Raw genomic sequence first — 14,453 nt, 5'->3', positions numbered from 1 at the left:
GTTCCAAGACAGAGTTCGCTATCTCTCCAAAAAGGTGAGAGGCACAAAAGGCATGTCCATCAGAGGTGCTTGGACATCTACGGAGAAGCCACAAATACCACCCAGTTGTGCCACACACATACCCATCACCCGACCTAATAAGTCAGCTGTGTCCAAGCTTGAGAGACTTACAAATTTAACTGCGTCACAGCAATCCTGGATAGTTTGAGTCAGAGTCACCCAGAGGTTATCTGGAACTGCTGGTAAAACTTGAGCAACCATGTTCCAAAGGAATGGGGGTAAGGGTCTAAGAGGCAGCTAGCACTCCTTGATCGCACGGCAAAACTCGTAAAGGAAAAGATGTGCTTGCCAAAAGTATCTATTTTCTTAGAATCACAAAAAGGTGAGATTGAAAGCAAGGCGTTGGGGTTACCTTTACTGGTGGATGCTCACACCTAGCTCTCTGGAGTAGGATGTTATGTAATTAACTCAGGGTAACCTGGGTCTGGTGCATGGCGCAGAGCAAGCTGCCTATACACTTGTGGTACCAAACTTGGATTTGCCAAAATGCCCAAAAGGGTGTCTGCGAGGGCCTCAATAAATACTAACTGAGGTTCTGTAAGAGCTTGACCCGGCTAGAGTACCTGTGTCAAAACAGTATTAACATCCATTGAATGGAATCAACTTTATTAAAAAAGTGAAGGAGACGCCTTCCTTGATGGCAGGGCCAGGAGGAGAAACAAGGCCAGTATATGGAGGAAGTATCCTATCCAGGCCACAGACATTCTGTTACCACTTTTCCTAATCATACTGGGGATAAAATCACCCCTTCATCAAAATTGTCATTCTCCTAGTAAGTGCCAAATAGATTGTGTAAATGCTGAGCCCTACCCCTTGGTTAGGCCAAGGTATCTGAACCAGAAGTGTTAAAGGCTGGTTGCACTCCAGTGGGAGTATGGCGTAGCCTATGTTAAGGCATATTCTGCTTAGAGTCGGAAAGCACATTGGGCTACAAATCCTTCTCTAGCGTTGATGCAAAGGGAGCCAACGCAGTGGGTGACGCCGGAACTGAAGTTAATACTGGAGCCAGTGCAGTGTACAAGGAAACAGATGGCGCCACTAGGGACCCTCTGGCGGAAGACTAACTTCAGGCTCCTGCGGATCCTTAGGGCCCAAAGGCACATCACAGGGACGGGGTAATGTGCCAAAAATGCGCAGCATACCTTCCCTAAAGGTCTCCACTAGCTGAGGCTTCGATGACATACCCAGAAATTCGAGGTGCATTGGGACAATACTCTGAACCAGCTACAATAGTGATTAAGAGTGAGACAGTAGGACACACTGATGCCCTCAGCCGTTTCTGGAGGTCGAGCGAGAGTGGCAGGAAAAGGCCGATTCCCACTTAGAATCTTGTACTACTTTTTGGACTTACATGAAGACTTCGACCTGGATGATAATCAGCCATGGGAATGACTTGGAGAGGGGGGGACTTTTCTTTCGACTTCCACCAGTCACTGAGTAGAGTTTTTTGATGTTTGGCAATATACAACTTTGTCTCATGGCTTTCAGATTCATTTGGGCGCAGTCATCACAGGTCTTGGAATCATGCTCTGATCCCTGAAACCAGACACATACTTCGTGGTGGGCGTCACATCGGGTTGCCACAAATTCTACACGCCTTAAGCCATGTTGTCTTAGGAGTTGACACTTTTCCCTGCACACTGGTAAAATTAAAAAGAAAAAAAAAGGTCTTGAAAAGACCTAGGAGTTGCAGGAGAGGAACAGACGTCAGTAAGCATGTGTGGTGCTTATATGCGGCTAAGCTCAACAATTCCAGAGAGAAGCTACGTTGGCGCAAAGCCGCAGCTGGCCATGTACCGGCACAGAAATACTGCTTTAGAGTTTCTGTTTTCAGTCACAAGGTTAGTATCCATCAGAAATAAAGTTCCCAAGAGCAGGGTGTCAAGAAAGTGAAGCAGATGAACCAAACCTACCAGAAAAAAAACAACGGCGGCCACTTAGAGAACACGCATATATCCTCCTGGACAAGAAATTAAGCAGAGAACAAGACATCTGTACTGTTTTTGAAGAGTGCCTGTGGCGAGCATAGCTCATCTGGTCATCCCAATGGCTCTGATGCTCTTGTATATCCTGCAAGAATTCTGACAAAGTTTTCAGAAACTTCAGAAAAAGCCTGGAAATGAAGGCACTCTTCAAAACAATGGAATGCAATCCCTTAAATCTACCCTTAAAGGGTGAAAAACAAAAGTGGCCGGAAATGCTCACATGGGTGTGACGGTCTGCATACAAAGGGATCCCTCTTATGAAGGATTCCCCTTCAAAGTTGTATGAAGGGGTAGCTTGTTACGGTGAAGTTTCTGCCACTGCCTGCAGGCATTTCCAACCAGCTGGCAAAGAAGTTCAGTAGAGTGGCAGAGTAACTTCAAGTGATGACTGTGAGAAGGCAATATCAAGATTTGGGTACCTCACAAAAGGGGCAACACAGTCCATTCAGAAGTCAGTACAATTGTGGAGAAATGCATCCTTGAGTATGAAAACACAAACTATAAAAAGAAAATTCCTGTTCATTAACTTGTGTTAATTAGAATATAAAAACGGTCATTGTATTGTTTAATAACATATGAACAGGTGAAGCCTTACTTAGATCCAGATAGCACAATCCTACAAAACATTCAAAAACAAATCTCAACCTATGTAGACCACCAAAATGCTAGTAAATCGGAGTATGAAAATTAAAAAAACACAAGCAGCAGATAAAAAATTGAAAATAAATATTTGCTTACCTCCGGCCTAATGGAAGGAAGAATAACAATTTCTTGCAGTGCCTGCTTTGCTAGATCCTGCCCAGCTATATCACTGAATTTAACAGATGGTCCACTAAGATACAATGAAAAATAATATTAGTTTAGCTATCCTCCAAAAAGTTCTCTATTTTTATAATAGCCTGTTACAGAATTAAAACGTGGTTAAAGATAAAAGCACTTCTAGCGCATTATAAGTTGAGAAGGTTATTTAACAATGTGGTCATGTCGACAAAGAAGGGCCATAACTAAATTATTAATTACCAATTCAACATACACATTTATGCACGTTTAATAAACCTTCGGAGTCTACAATTCAGATTTTAGTATAAAGTGGGCTTTTTTCACTTTGTCATAAAAAATTAAAATAAAATTAGAAAATTACATTATTCTTAATACCAAAATACACCATTCAGCTACAACAGTGATTGATAGCTGAATATGTATCATTTTAAACTACCTCCATACACTTAAAAAGTCCACTCACACATGGAACTTTTTCAGTAGGTCATCATTATTGTCATTTCACATAATATCCATAAAACACAAATAACAAACATTAAATATAAAATCAGCTTAGCAAACCCGTGCCAACACCAATTCAAATGTTATTAAACACAATGCATCACAATTTGCATTACACTGGGCTCCACAAGGCTGTTATATGGGCACACCGCCAAAACCAACCTCCACGAAGGAATGAAGGCCGCCGACGACTGGATGAGAAACAGCCGACTGAAGCTGAACTCAGACAAGACGGAGGTCCTCATCCTCGGATCCTCCCCCTCGGCCTGGGACGACTCCTGGTGGCCGACTGCACTAGGAGCACCCCCCACACCCACCGACCACGCACGCAACCTAGGGGTCATCCTCGACTCCACCCTCTCCATGACAAAGCAGGTCAACGCCATCTCCTCCTCCTGCTTCAACACTCTCCGCATGCTTCGCAGGATCTTCAAGTAGATCCCCACCGAAACTAGAATGACGGTCACCCAGGCCCTCGTCAGCAGTAGACTGGACTACGGCAATACACTCTCCGCAGGAGCCCCGGCCAAACTCCTGAAATAGCTCCAACGCATCCAGAACGCCTCCGCACGCCTGATCCTCGACATCCCTCGCCGCAGCCACATCACACCCAACCTGAGAGACCTGCACTGGCTCCCCATCAACAAGAGGATAACCTTCAAGCTCCTCACCCACGCTCACAAGGCACTCCAAGACACCGGACCAGCGTACCTCAACAGCCGACTCAGCCTCTACACCCCCACCTGCCAGCTCTGCTCCGCAGACCGCGCCCTCGCCACCGTCCCCCGCATCCGAAGAGTGACCGCCGGCGGCAGATCACTCTCCCACCTCGCCGCCAAGACATGGAATACCCACCCCATCCGCCTGCGGCAGACTGAAGACCTCCTTACCTTCAGGAGACTCATCAAGACCTGGCTCTTCGAACAGTAGCAGCGTCACCCCTCCCCTAGCGCCTTGAGACCCTACAGGTACGTAGTGCGCTTTATAAATACTATGATTGATAAACTGATTGAGCGGTCCTCGCGGTTGAGGGGCTTCCCTGTCGGTTTTCTGGCACATCTTACCTTTCCTGAGGGAGATGCTCACTGTAGTGCTCGCCGGGAGGCACAGCCTCCCCATATTGCAGATGGCTGGGTGTGCAGCAGCAGCATCAGCCATGTGTGAGGCAGATCTCATAGCAACGTGGAGTGCACGTCTCGCAAGTAGGAGGCGCGCCCATTCCAGATATTCCTCGACATACATCTTGCCGCTCCTGACAGTTTCCCCTTCTGTTGTCACGGAGGGGCTGTCATCGCAACGAGCACGCGAGATGCACCAAGAAGATGCCATTCCTCACATTCCAGCTCAGACATTTATTCGCTCAGATAAGTGGTTCGTTCGCAGACCGATTCTTTTACTCAAGGCTGGTATATTTAGAGGCTGTGTAGAGTAAAGATTTTCAATAAGCATTGGCTGAGGCAAATTTTAACCGGACCGGCTAGGGAGTGGCTTGTTAATACTTTTGACCTATATTTCTGCAATATTGAATTCTAACTTTCACCTGATCAGCCATGGCAGGCGAGTTTGATGCCTATTGGGAAGCTACGCAGGAGGAGCAGTCGCTGCTTCCTATTCATTAAGAGCTATTCGATGACATAGATGCATCCATTGAGAGGGCAGTCTCTTCGGTCAACTCCTGAACGATTTAATTATTGAACAGACGGTGAAGCACAGCATATTACGCTCATCCAGGGAAGGCTGGAGGCTTGAGACTCCATCTGGCACGAGGGGACACCTAAGGATAATGCAAAGGTCAGACCGAATGGCATGTTACAGGCCCGCTACCTCAACTGATGCCTTCGAGAGGCTGCAGCAGGCTTTCCTTAAAAGGCATTTGGACACACATGAGGCACAGGATGATTCCCAGCCAGATTACACCCGTCAGGACAATTCTTGCCCCGTCAGGGAGCAGATGATAATTCCGGGGATGACTGATTCCTCTGATGGGGATTCGAGAAATAAATCAGGCCAGAGTAGATCCTGGCGACTGGAAGATGGCGTTGAGAAACCCAGGCTGGAGGACTCAGACGACCAAAACTGCGAGGGGATACCGGGCATGCTGAACCCAGAAAACATTTATCATCGCCGCTCCAAGGACTGGTTCCCAGCGCCAAAGGTAGCACGCTATGTGGCCAGCTGCACCAGGAAACCCATGGTGCAGGGATGCCCTCAGGCAGAATGACACAGGCCCTCATTGGCCAATAAGGTGACAAGTATCCCAGGCATCGACGCCAGGATGGTGACTTTCATAACTACGTTCGTCAAAGACCCTAAGAAGGGCCTGGACTGATCCTGGCATTCCGGTCATGAAAAGGTCTTAGATGTTTTGGGGCAGCTTATTAAAATATTGGATATGGCGGAAGATGCCAGAGAGTCAGCCATATGATCAATCCTATAAGGTTGGGCCAAGAGGGACCTTTGTTTCTAGGGTAATGCAAACTGCGCATTATCAACGAAACGCCGCTCTTCCTTGTTGATAAAAACTGAACCTAAGCTAGGTGAACTGGCCACCAATGAAGCCAGCCCATTGGCGAATAGGGGTCTCTTCGGAGAACCTTTTATCAAAGAGTTGTCATGCTTCGTCAATACCTTCTCATCTCTGGACAAGGCCCAACAGTCCATCAAAAAAAGTCGTCAGCCAGCACATTTTTGGAAGGGTCGGCTGCTCTTACAACTCCAACCCCCATAAACTGCAAATAAGATGTTTTATCCAATGGCAAGACCACAAGAAATGTGGGAGGGAGGGGGCTGGGGGGGGCGGGGGGGGGGGAGTTCTACCCCATGATAGGTCGCGGCAGGGGATGTGGTGGCAAAGGAAATTTTCATCTAGCCCAATATGGCAGCTGGCACCACCGGTAAGCGCCATCTCTTCTTCCCTACAAGTGGTCGGGATGGGGGAGATTACAATGGTTCAGACCAAGTGGGCGTCCGTAATAGGGGACGCAGGGGTGGTTCAAACCTTGAAGGGCTTTAACATAGAGTTTTACGGTACACCCTGCCAGCACTCCCAACCCCGCCCTTTTGTCTTCTAACAAAAAGGGACAAGTCTTAAACAGAAAGGTGAGGGACCTTCAAGAAAGGGGCCATTATGCATTCGACTCTTCACCCAGGGTTTTTCTGAGCAATAGTTTTCTGGTTGAGTAGAAGGATAAGGGATTTAGACCATTTCTAAATCTCAGAAAATTCAATCAATGACTGGTATACAGTCATTTAAAGATGGAGGGCATCCACTGCCTAAAAGATGTTCTGCTGCCCAACGACTCAATCTGAAGGACGCCTACCTCACCATTCCGATTTTTCCTCCCCACAGACCGTTCCTCCAGTTCGAATGGGAAGGCCAAATCTTCGAATTTACATGCCTGCCGTTCAGTCTCTCCTCAACACCCTGGTGCTTCACCAATGTGTTGAGGCTGGTTATGGAATGGCTCCGGGCACAGGGAGTGCGAATGATAGTGTACCTGGATGACATCCTTCTGATGCACCAGGAAAGGAATATGCTACTTACCAGTATGCATCTGTTCTTGGCATGTAGAGCTGCAGATCTACACACTTTTGCATAGATCACCATCTGGTGTTGGGCCCAGATGTTTGCAGTTTGTTTTTCCTCTTGGAAAGTCTTTGGAAGTCACGAGGTTGGTGACTCCTCCCTTGGATCGTATTGCTCATGGGCTTCGGCTCCATCCTCAGATTGTTTTTCGCCAACAGGGAAAGATGGAGCGTAGTAATAACAGTGAAGAAACCCATGTGTGTTGTATCTAAATAAGATAGACTGGAACAGATACAGGTAGCCGGGGAGGCGGGTGGGCGTGTGTAGATCTGCAGCTCTACATGCCAAGAACAGATGCATACTGGTAAGTAGCATATTCCGTTCGAGGCATATGAGCTGCAGATTACACACTTTTGTATAGACTATATAGCATTTCCCAACCCTAGCGGTGACCACCGGTATCTGTTGCAGTGGTTTGAAATAGTGTTTTTAGTACAGCCTGGCCCACACTAGCTTGTTGCTTGGTTTGCACATCTACACAGTAATGTTTAGTTAAAGTGTGCGGTGTTGACCATGTAGCTGCTTTGCAGATATCATCTAATGGGATGTTCCCTAGAAAAGCCATAGAAGCCCCTATCTTTCTTGTAGAGTGGGCTTTAGGGGGAACAGATAGTGTGCGTTTTGCTTTGTGGTAGCAAATCTGTATGCATTTTACAATCCACCTAGCTATCCCTGATTTAGAGATGGGGTTGCCTTTATGTGGTGGAGAGAAAGAGACAAACAGTTGTTTTGTCTTTCTGAAAGGTTGTGTTCTCTGGATATAGTAAAGTAAGGCACTTTTAACATCCAGTGTGGGTAGAGCCCTTTCTGCAACAGTTTGAGGTTGCGAGAAAAAAAACGGTAATTCTACCGATTGGTTTAGATGAAAGGGTGAAATGACTTTGGGTAGGAATTTTGGGTTGGTAGGGAGGACCACCTTGTTCGGGTGCATTTGGAGAAAAGGTTCTTGTATAGTAAGTGCTTGTATCTCACTGACCCTTCTAAGGGAAGTGATGGCTACAAGGAAAGTTGTTTTCTATGTGAGAAATTGCAGTTCGCATTTATGCAAAGGTTCGAAAGGCGGTCCCATTAGCCTTGTGAGAACTATGTTTAAGTTCCACACAGGTGAGGGTGGTACTCTGGGGGGAATTATCTGTTTGAGGCCTTCCATGAAGGCTTTAATGGCAGGCACTTTGAAAAGTGATAGGTGCTGTCTGTTTTGTAGGTAAGCGGCAATTGCTGTGAGGTGTAGCCTAATGGATGTATATGCTAGGTTACACCTTTGTAGATGGAGCAAGTAGCATATGATGTGCTGTATAGATGCGTCTAGAGGGTTGATTGTGTTGTTATGGCAATAAACAACAAATCTTTTCCACTTGGCAGCGTAGCAGGCTCTAGTGGTAGGGCGTCTAGCTTCCCTGATGACGTTCATACAGTCGGGGGAAGGTTAAGGTATCCGAATTCTAGGATCTCAGGAGCCAGATCGCAAGGTTGAGCTGAGCTGGGTCCGGGTGTCTGATCTCTCCATGGTTCTGGGTTAGGAGGCATGGTGAGAGGTGTAACTTTTGGTGTGGCACTACCGAGAGTTCCAACAGCGTGGTGTACCACGGTTGTCTGGCCCATGTTGGAGCTACTAGAATCAGTGTGAGGGAGTGCTGTTGAAGCTCTCGCACCACTAATGGAATTAGTGGGAGAGGTGGAAAGGCGTACGCAAATTTGCCTGACCAGTTCATCCATATCGCATTGCCTTTGGACAATGGGTGTGGGTATCTGGCGGCGAAGCTTGGGCATTTTTTGTTTTCGTGGGTGGCGAATAGGTCTATCTGTGGATGCCCCCACATCTGAAAGAACGGGTGAAGAACCTGCGGGTGAAGTTCCCACTCGTGGATCTGCTGCGTCTGTCTGCTGAGAAGATCTGCCATGGTGTTTTGGACTCCTGGGACATGTTGGGCTAGGAGAAAGATTTTGTGTGGAATTGCCCATCTCCATATGCTCTGTGCTAGTTGAGAGAGCTGTGGAGAGTGTGTGCCGCCTTGTTTTTGAATGTAGTACATGGCCATCATGTTGTCTGTGCGAATAAGGACTGCCTTGCCTAAAATGTGTGTCTGAAAGGATTTTAGGGCTAGAAAGATTGCCAGTAACTCCAGATGGTTGATATGGAGTAACTTTTGTTGCGGCGTCCATGTGCCTTGCACTGTGAGGTGTAGTAGATGAGCTCCACAGCCGGAGAGCGATGCGTCTGTTGTTAGAATTTTTTGTGGAACTGGGTCCAGAAACGGTCGACCTCTGGAAAGGTTTGTGGTGTTCCACCACTGCAGAGAGCGATGGGTGCGACCGTCTACCAACACCAGATCTGTCAGTTGCCCCTGGGCCTGGTTCCATTGGCGCGCTAAGCACTCTTGGAGTGGACACATCTGGAGTCTTGCATGGGGCACTATGAAAATGCAAGAGGCCATCATCCCTATCAGTTGCATAAACACTCTTGCTGGGAGAGAGTGTTGAGGTATGAATCTTTGACGCAAAGCCTGAATGCTTTCAATCCTGGCAGGATTGGGGTAGGCTATGGCTTTTGAGGTGTTTATGGTGGCACCGAGGTATTGCTTTGTGTGGGATGGTATTAGCTGGGACTTTTGGTGGTTCACTGTGAAGCCTAGCTGGTGAAGTAGTTGGATGGTAGTGGCGGTGTGATGTACACATTGGTTGTAGGACATGGCTTTTATTAGCCAGTCGTCGCCAGACGTGAAGGTGCTATCTTCTGAGGTGTGCCGCCACTACCGCTAGGCACTTGGTGAATACCCTTGGTGCTGTTGTGACCCCGAATAGGAGCACTTTGAACTGGTAGTGTTGCCCGTCCACTACAAATCTGAGGTACTTTCTGTGAGCATGGTGTACTGGAATGTGAAAGTATGCGTCTTTCAAGTCCAGTGTGGTGAGAAAGTCGTCTTGGGAGAGGAGCGGAAGTACCTGCTGAAGTGTTACCATGTGAAAATGGTCCGAATGTATGCATGTGTTTAGAGGTCGGAGATCTAAGATAGGTGGTGGAGTCTCGTCTCTTTTTGTTATCAGAAAATATAGGGAGTAGACCCCTAAATTTTGCTGGTTGTCAGGGACTTGTTCCATCGCCTGTTTTTGTAGGAGGGAGATTATTTCCTGTTTTAGTAACGTGGAATGTTCTTGTGACATTGGGCGTTGCCTGGGTGGAATGTTGGGGGGGGGGGGGGGGGGGGGTTAGATGTCAATTCTTGGCAGTACCCTGAACGAATAATTTGGGTCACCCATTTGTCTGATGTGATGGTCTCCCAGACGTGAAGGAAATTTTGTAACCTGCCCCCGACCGGAGTGGGATGGTCTGGAGGGAGCAGGGGGAAGTCATTGGGTAGGCGGTGTGGCAGAGCGGGCGGTATTTGTTTTGCCTCTGCTTTTATTGTTATTGCCTATATAGCCGCCTCTTTGATAACCCCTTGTGAAGGTGGATTGAGCAGGGGATTTGTAGGATGTGCGATCTGAGGAGTAGCCTCTTGCCATGCCCCGAAAGGAAGAGCGGCGAAGGGAGCGTCTAGGAGGGTGTGACTGTAGGGCTCCCATAGATTTCGCCGTATCGGTGTCCTTCTTCATCTTCTCGAGGGCCTCATCTACCTTTGGGCCGAATAGATGTTCTTGATCAAATGGATGATTTAATATGGAGGCTTGTACCTCCGGTTTAAGGCCTGAAACTCTCAGCCAAGCACGGCGACGGAGGAGGACGCTAGTGTTAATGGCCCTGGAGGCTGTGTCTGCTGCGTCCAAGGCACAGCGTATAGAGGTGTTAGTTATGATCTTACCCTCTTGAATTAACTCATTGGCCCCATTTCTGTATTTTTCTGGGAGATGGTGCATGATGGTTTCTAGTTCATCATAATGCGGCCTGTCGTATCTGGCCAATAGCGCTTGAGTGTTGGCGATACGCCATATATTGGCTGCCTGTGACGCAGTGCGCTTTCCTGACGCGTCCAGTAGCTTTGACTCCTTGTCAGGTGGTGGTGCTTCGCCTGACGCCTGGGAGTTTGACCTCTTCCGTGCAGTGGAGACCACTAGGGAATCCAGTGGCGCTGGCCCTTTGATATAGGCAGGATCTGTGGGGGCAGCTTTACACTTCTTCTCTATACGTGGGTTAATGACCCTTGCCCTGACTGGGTCTTTAAAAACCTCTGGTGCATGTTTTATTACCCCCTTGAGCATAGGTAGTATGGAAGTAGACCTATGTGCAGTATCAAAGGTGTGGAGGAGGAAATCTTCCTCTACCGGGTCAGTGTGTAGCTCTACCCCGTGATAATGTGCCGCCCTCTGAAGTAGGTGGTGAAAACCTAATGAGTCCTCTGGTGGAGATGGCCTGGATGGATAAAGGTCATCTTGTGGGACATCTGGAATGTCTGGATTATTATAATTGTCCCATGGGTCTGGGGATCCTGTAGGGGTGGGGTCTTGTGGCACATCCCCTGGATATTAGTATGGGTCCCCCGGATCATCATGGTCTGGAGACGGGGGTCGGAGAGCGATGAGGCAGGGGTGGAGAAGGCGGAGGGGGCGGAGGTGGAGAGGGGGGCGGAGGTGGAGAGGGTGGAGGAGGTGGAGGGGGTGGGGAAGGCACTCTGAAAGGGGAGGTAGCACAGTCTTTCCTCTTTGGAGGTGGAGCCGGTTTGTCCAGTTTTTGGATCCTTGGTAAGTGTCTTTTGCAAGGGATCCGGTGTAAACAGTTCCTGAGACAATGTTTGTTCCGTCGGCGCCGAAGGTTTTGGGGCCGATGTCTTTTTAGGCTTGTCCGTGCCGTGCTTTTTTGGTCGGCGCCGAGGTAGGCTTCGGCGCGGAAGTGTCGGTGCCGAAGGCCTTATGGTGTTTGGTCGGTACCGAAAGGCTGGGTTTCGACACCGAGGGCTTTGGTGCGGAGCTCGGTGTCGAGGTGGAGGACGGTCTCTTTTTCGGTGCCGAAGTGTGTTTATCGGCATTGCTGGCAGGCTGGCTCGAGCCCGAGCCGCCGGAAGGCTTATTAGGCTTCTTCACCGGGCCCGAAGGTGTGGTGTTCGAAGCAGTGTCTTTGGTCTTGCCTAGGCCCGGAGGCGAAGGCGTGACCGAAGCCTTTCTGGGTGTCGGCGCGGGTTTAGGAGGGGGTATAGTACTCACGACCCTCTGCGCCGGGGTGATGTCCTCCACATACGAGTCGTCGGCTTCGGAAGCACTGACTAGGTCCTCTTCGGTGCGCTGCTGTCCCGGAGCTTCGACGTCGTCCCCGAAGATGTCGACTGGAACGGAGGTCGAGGAGTGCGCCATGTTTCGTCTGGCCCTTCGATCTCGGATAGTCTTTTTCGATCTGAAGGACTTGCAGGCGGGACAGTCTCGAGCCTCGTGTTCAGGGGAGAGGCAGAGGTTGCACACCTCATGAAGATCGGTGTGGGGGAATTTGGACCCACATCGAGGGCACTTCTTGAATGGAGTTCTTTCCATCAGCCGGGACCGGAGCTTGGATAGGCCAGAAGGCCGCCGTCGACGACTGGAATCGAAGATGTGTTGAAGAGAAGGTGATTGAGGAGATCAGGATCTGAACAATACCGCGAAGAGCGAGGATTCCGCTTCGATCGTCGAACTGGAAATGTTCGGAACCGGAGCGCGAAGTATTACATCCGAGCCCGATGGCGGAAAAAAACAATCTGAGGATGGAGCCGAAGCCCATGCGCAATACGATCCAAGGGAGGAGTCACCAACCTCGTGACTTTCCAAGAGGAAAAACAAACTGCAAACATCCGGGCCCAACACCAGATGGCGATCTATGCAAAAGTGTGTAATCTGCAGCTCATATGCCTCGAACAATATGTTTTACTCTTGCAACTTCGGATCACTCCATCTCTATTACAAGATCTAGGCTTTATACGTAACGATCAGAAGTTTGAATTTGTGCTAGCACAGCAGATGACTTTTCTGGGATTGAGGTCAACATGATGCACCAGTGCCACCGGCAACCCCAAATGAAGACGCTTCCCATTCATCTGGAGTTGCGCAAAACCTTACAAAGGTAAACGTTATGCCTCCGACACCTGGCTCAGATAGTGGACCTTCTATCTTCGATCCAAGCAATCTTTCCAGGCCCAGTGTATTACCAGGCCCTAAACTGGCTAAAGGCGCAACACCTCAGGAGGGGCCTGTTGTACACCGGAGATTTCTCTTTCCCCAAAAACTCAAATCGAGCTTCAGTGGTGGTTCGCTCATATGCAGGCCTGGAACATCCGTGTCATATTTGAATCGGACCCGGATCTGGTGACCCAATCGAATGCCAGTCGTTAAGGTTGGGCACTCGCTGTGGGAATATTATCACAGGCAGACAGTGGTCAGAGCAAGAGGAGACTCTCCACATCAATTGTCTGGAGTGCCTCGCCAGATCCTTTGCGGTTCGAAGTCTGGCAGCCAACAAGGTGTCCCGCTCCGTCTTGTGGAAGATAAACAACCTATTGGCGGTAGGATAGCTCAATTGCCTAGGAGGCACAAGATTCAAGGTACTGGCGGATTTGGCCAGGGACTTCTGAACTATTACTTGGATCACAAGTTGTTGGTGACAGGAAAATATCTGCCGGGGAAACTCAGTCGGCGGGTTGGCAGTCCAGACTCCAGCACCTAGAAGCTGGCTTCTTCTCTTTTTCAGAGCTTCATGATGCGGTGGGGCCAATGCCAAGTGGACCTCTGTGCATCACAACTCAATCGCCAACTTCCCCGCTCCTTCAGCTGGCGGAAGCGATGGATGCCTTTCTCCAAGATTGGAGCTAGTTCAGGGAGTATGCGTTTTCCCCATTCTTGATGATAGCCAGGCTCACGGCGTTGGCCAGATGTCAGAAGGTGGATATAATCCTGGTGAAACCGCATTGGAAATCACAAGTATGGTATCCAGTTCTTCTGGAACTTTGTATGGATTTTCTAATCCTACTTACAGGCTCTTCTTCTACTGACAGAACCTCGTGGCAACTTGCACCAACTGGTTCAGAAAGGGACTCTCCGACTGATGAGTTGGAGGATTACAGGGGTAGTTGGGAGATCCCAGGACTTTCGGCACGGGCTACCTCCCTAATCAGGAGAGCCTCTGCAGACTCTACTGTCAAGAGATATGGCTTTGCGTGGAGAAGATGGTCAAGCTGGTGTCTGACGGGGTTTGGATCCGGTGGGGGCAGATGTAGTGCACATTGTCAATTTCCTGTTACAACTGGTGGATAAATGGTTGGCTTATCGCACTGTCAATGCATGCAGATCGACAATTTCGGCTGGCAATGTTCCTAAACATGACGCCCTGGTAGGGGAACACCCTTTAGTCGTATTTTCACTCCAGAGGGGGTGTCATTCAATATTTCTTTGTGCACCAAATCCAGTACCAGGGTAGGTGACTACCCGGTGTTCCCAGGTCATCCAAAAATGTGCATGGTACGATACCTGAGGGCCTATGAGTCTATGACTGAGGAATATAGACCACCCGGAATAACTCAACTGTTTATCTCACTCAAGAGTCCTTTCAAGACAGTCTCAGCGACAGGTATTTCCCACTGGGTGAT

General features: G+C 48.8%; 1 protein-coding gene across 8 annotated transcripts in view; it reads right to left on the bottom strand.

Moving 5' to 3' along the window:
* SPAST (spastin) overlaps nt 1–14,453 on the bottom strand; it is a 675,354-nt gene that overhangs the window by 491,573 nt on the left and 169,328 nt on the right. For all 8 annotated transcript variants that reach the window (XM_085611993.1, XM_085611996.1, XM_085611991.1 and 5 more), the window contains one exon: nt 2,784–2,877. In XM_085611993.1, coding sequence (XP_085468119.1) covers nt 2,784–2,877 — 94 coding nt within the window. The remainder of the gene's footprint in view (nt 1–2,783; nt 2,878–14,453) is intronic.

Source organism: Triturus cristatus, chromosome 6 (genome assembly GCF_964204655.1).
Source record: "Triturus cristatus chromosome 6, aTriCri1.1, whole genome shotgun sequence".
In the NCBI taxonomy this organism is placed as follows: Eukaryota; Metazoa; Chordata; class Amphibia; order Caudata; family Salamandridae; genus Triturus; species Triturus cristatus.
Note: the sequence above shows the minus strand (reverse complement) of the source record. Positions and strands in the feature narration are given on the sequence as shown.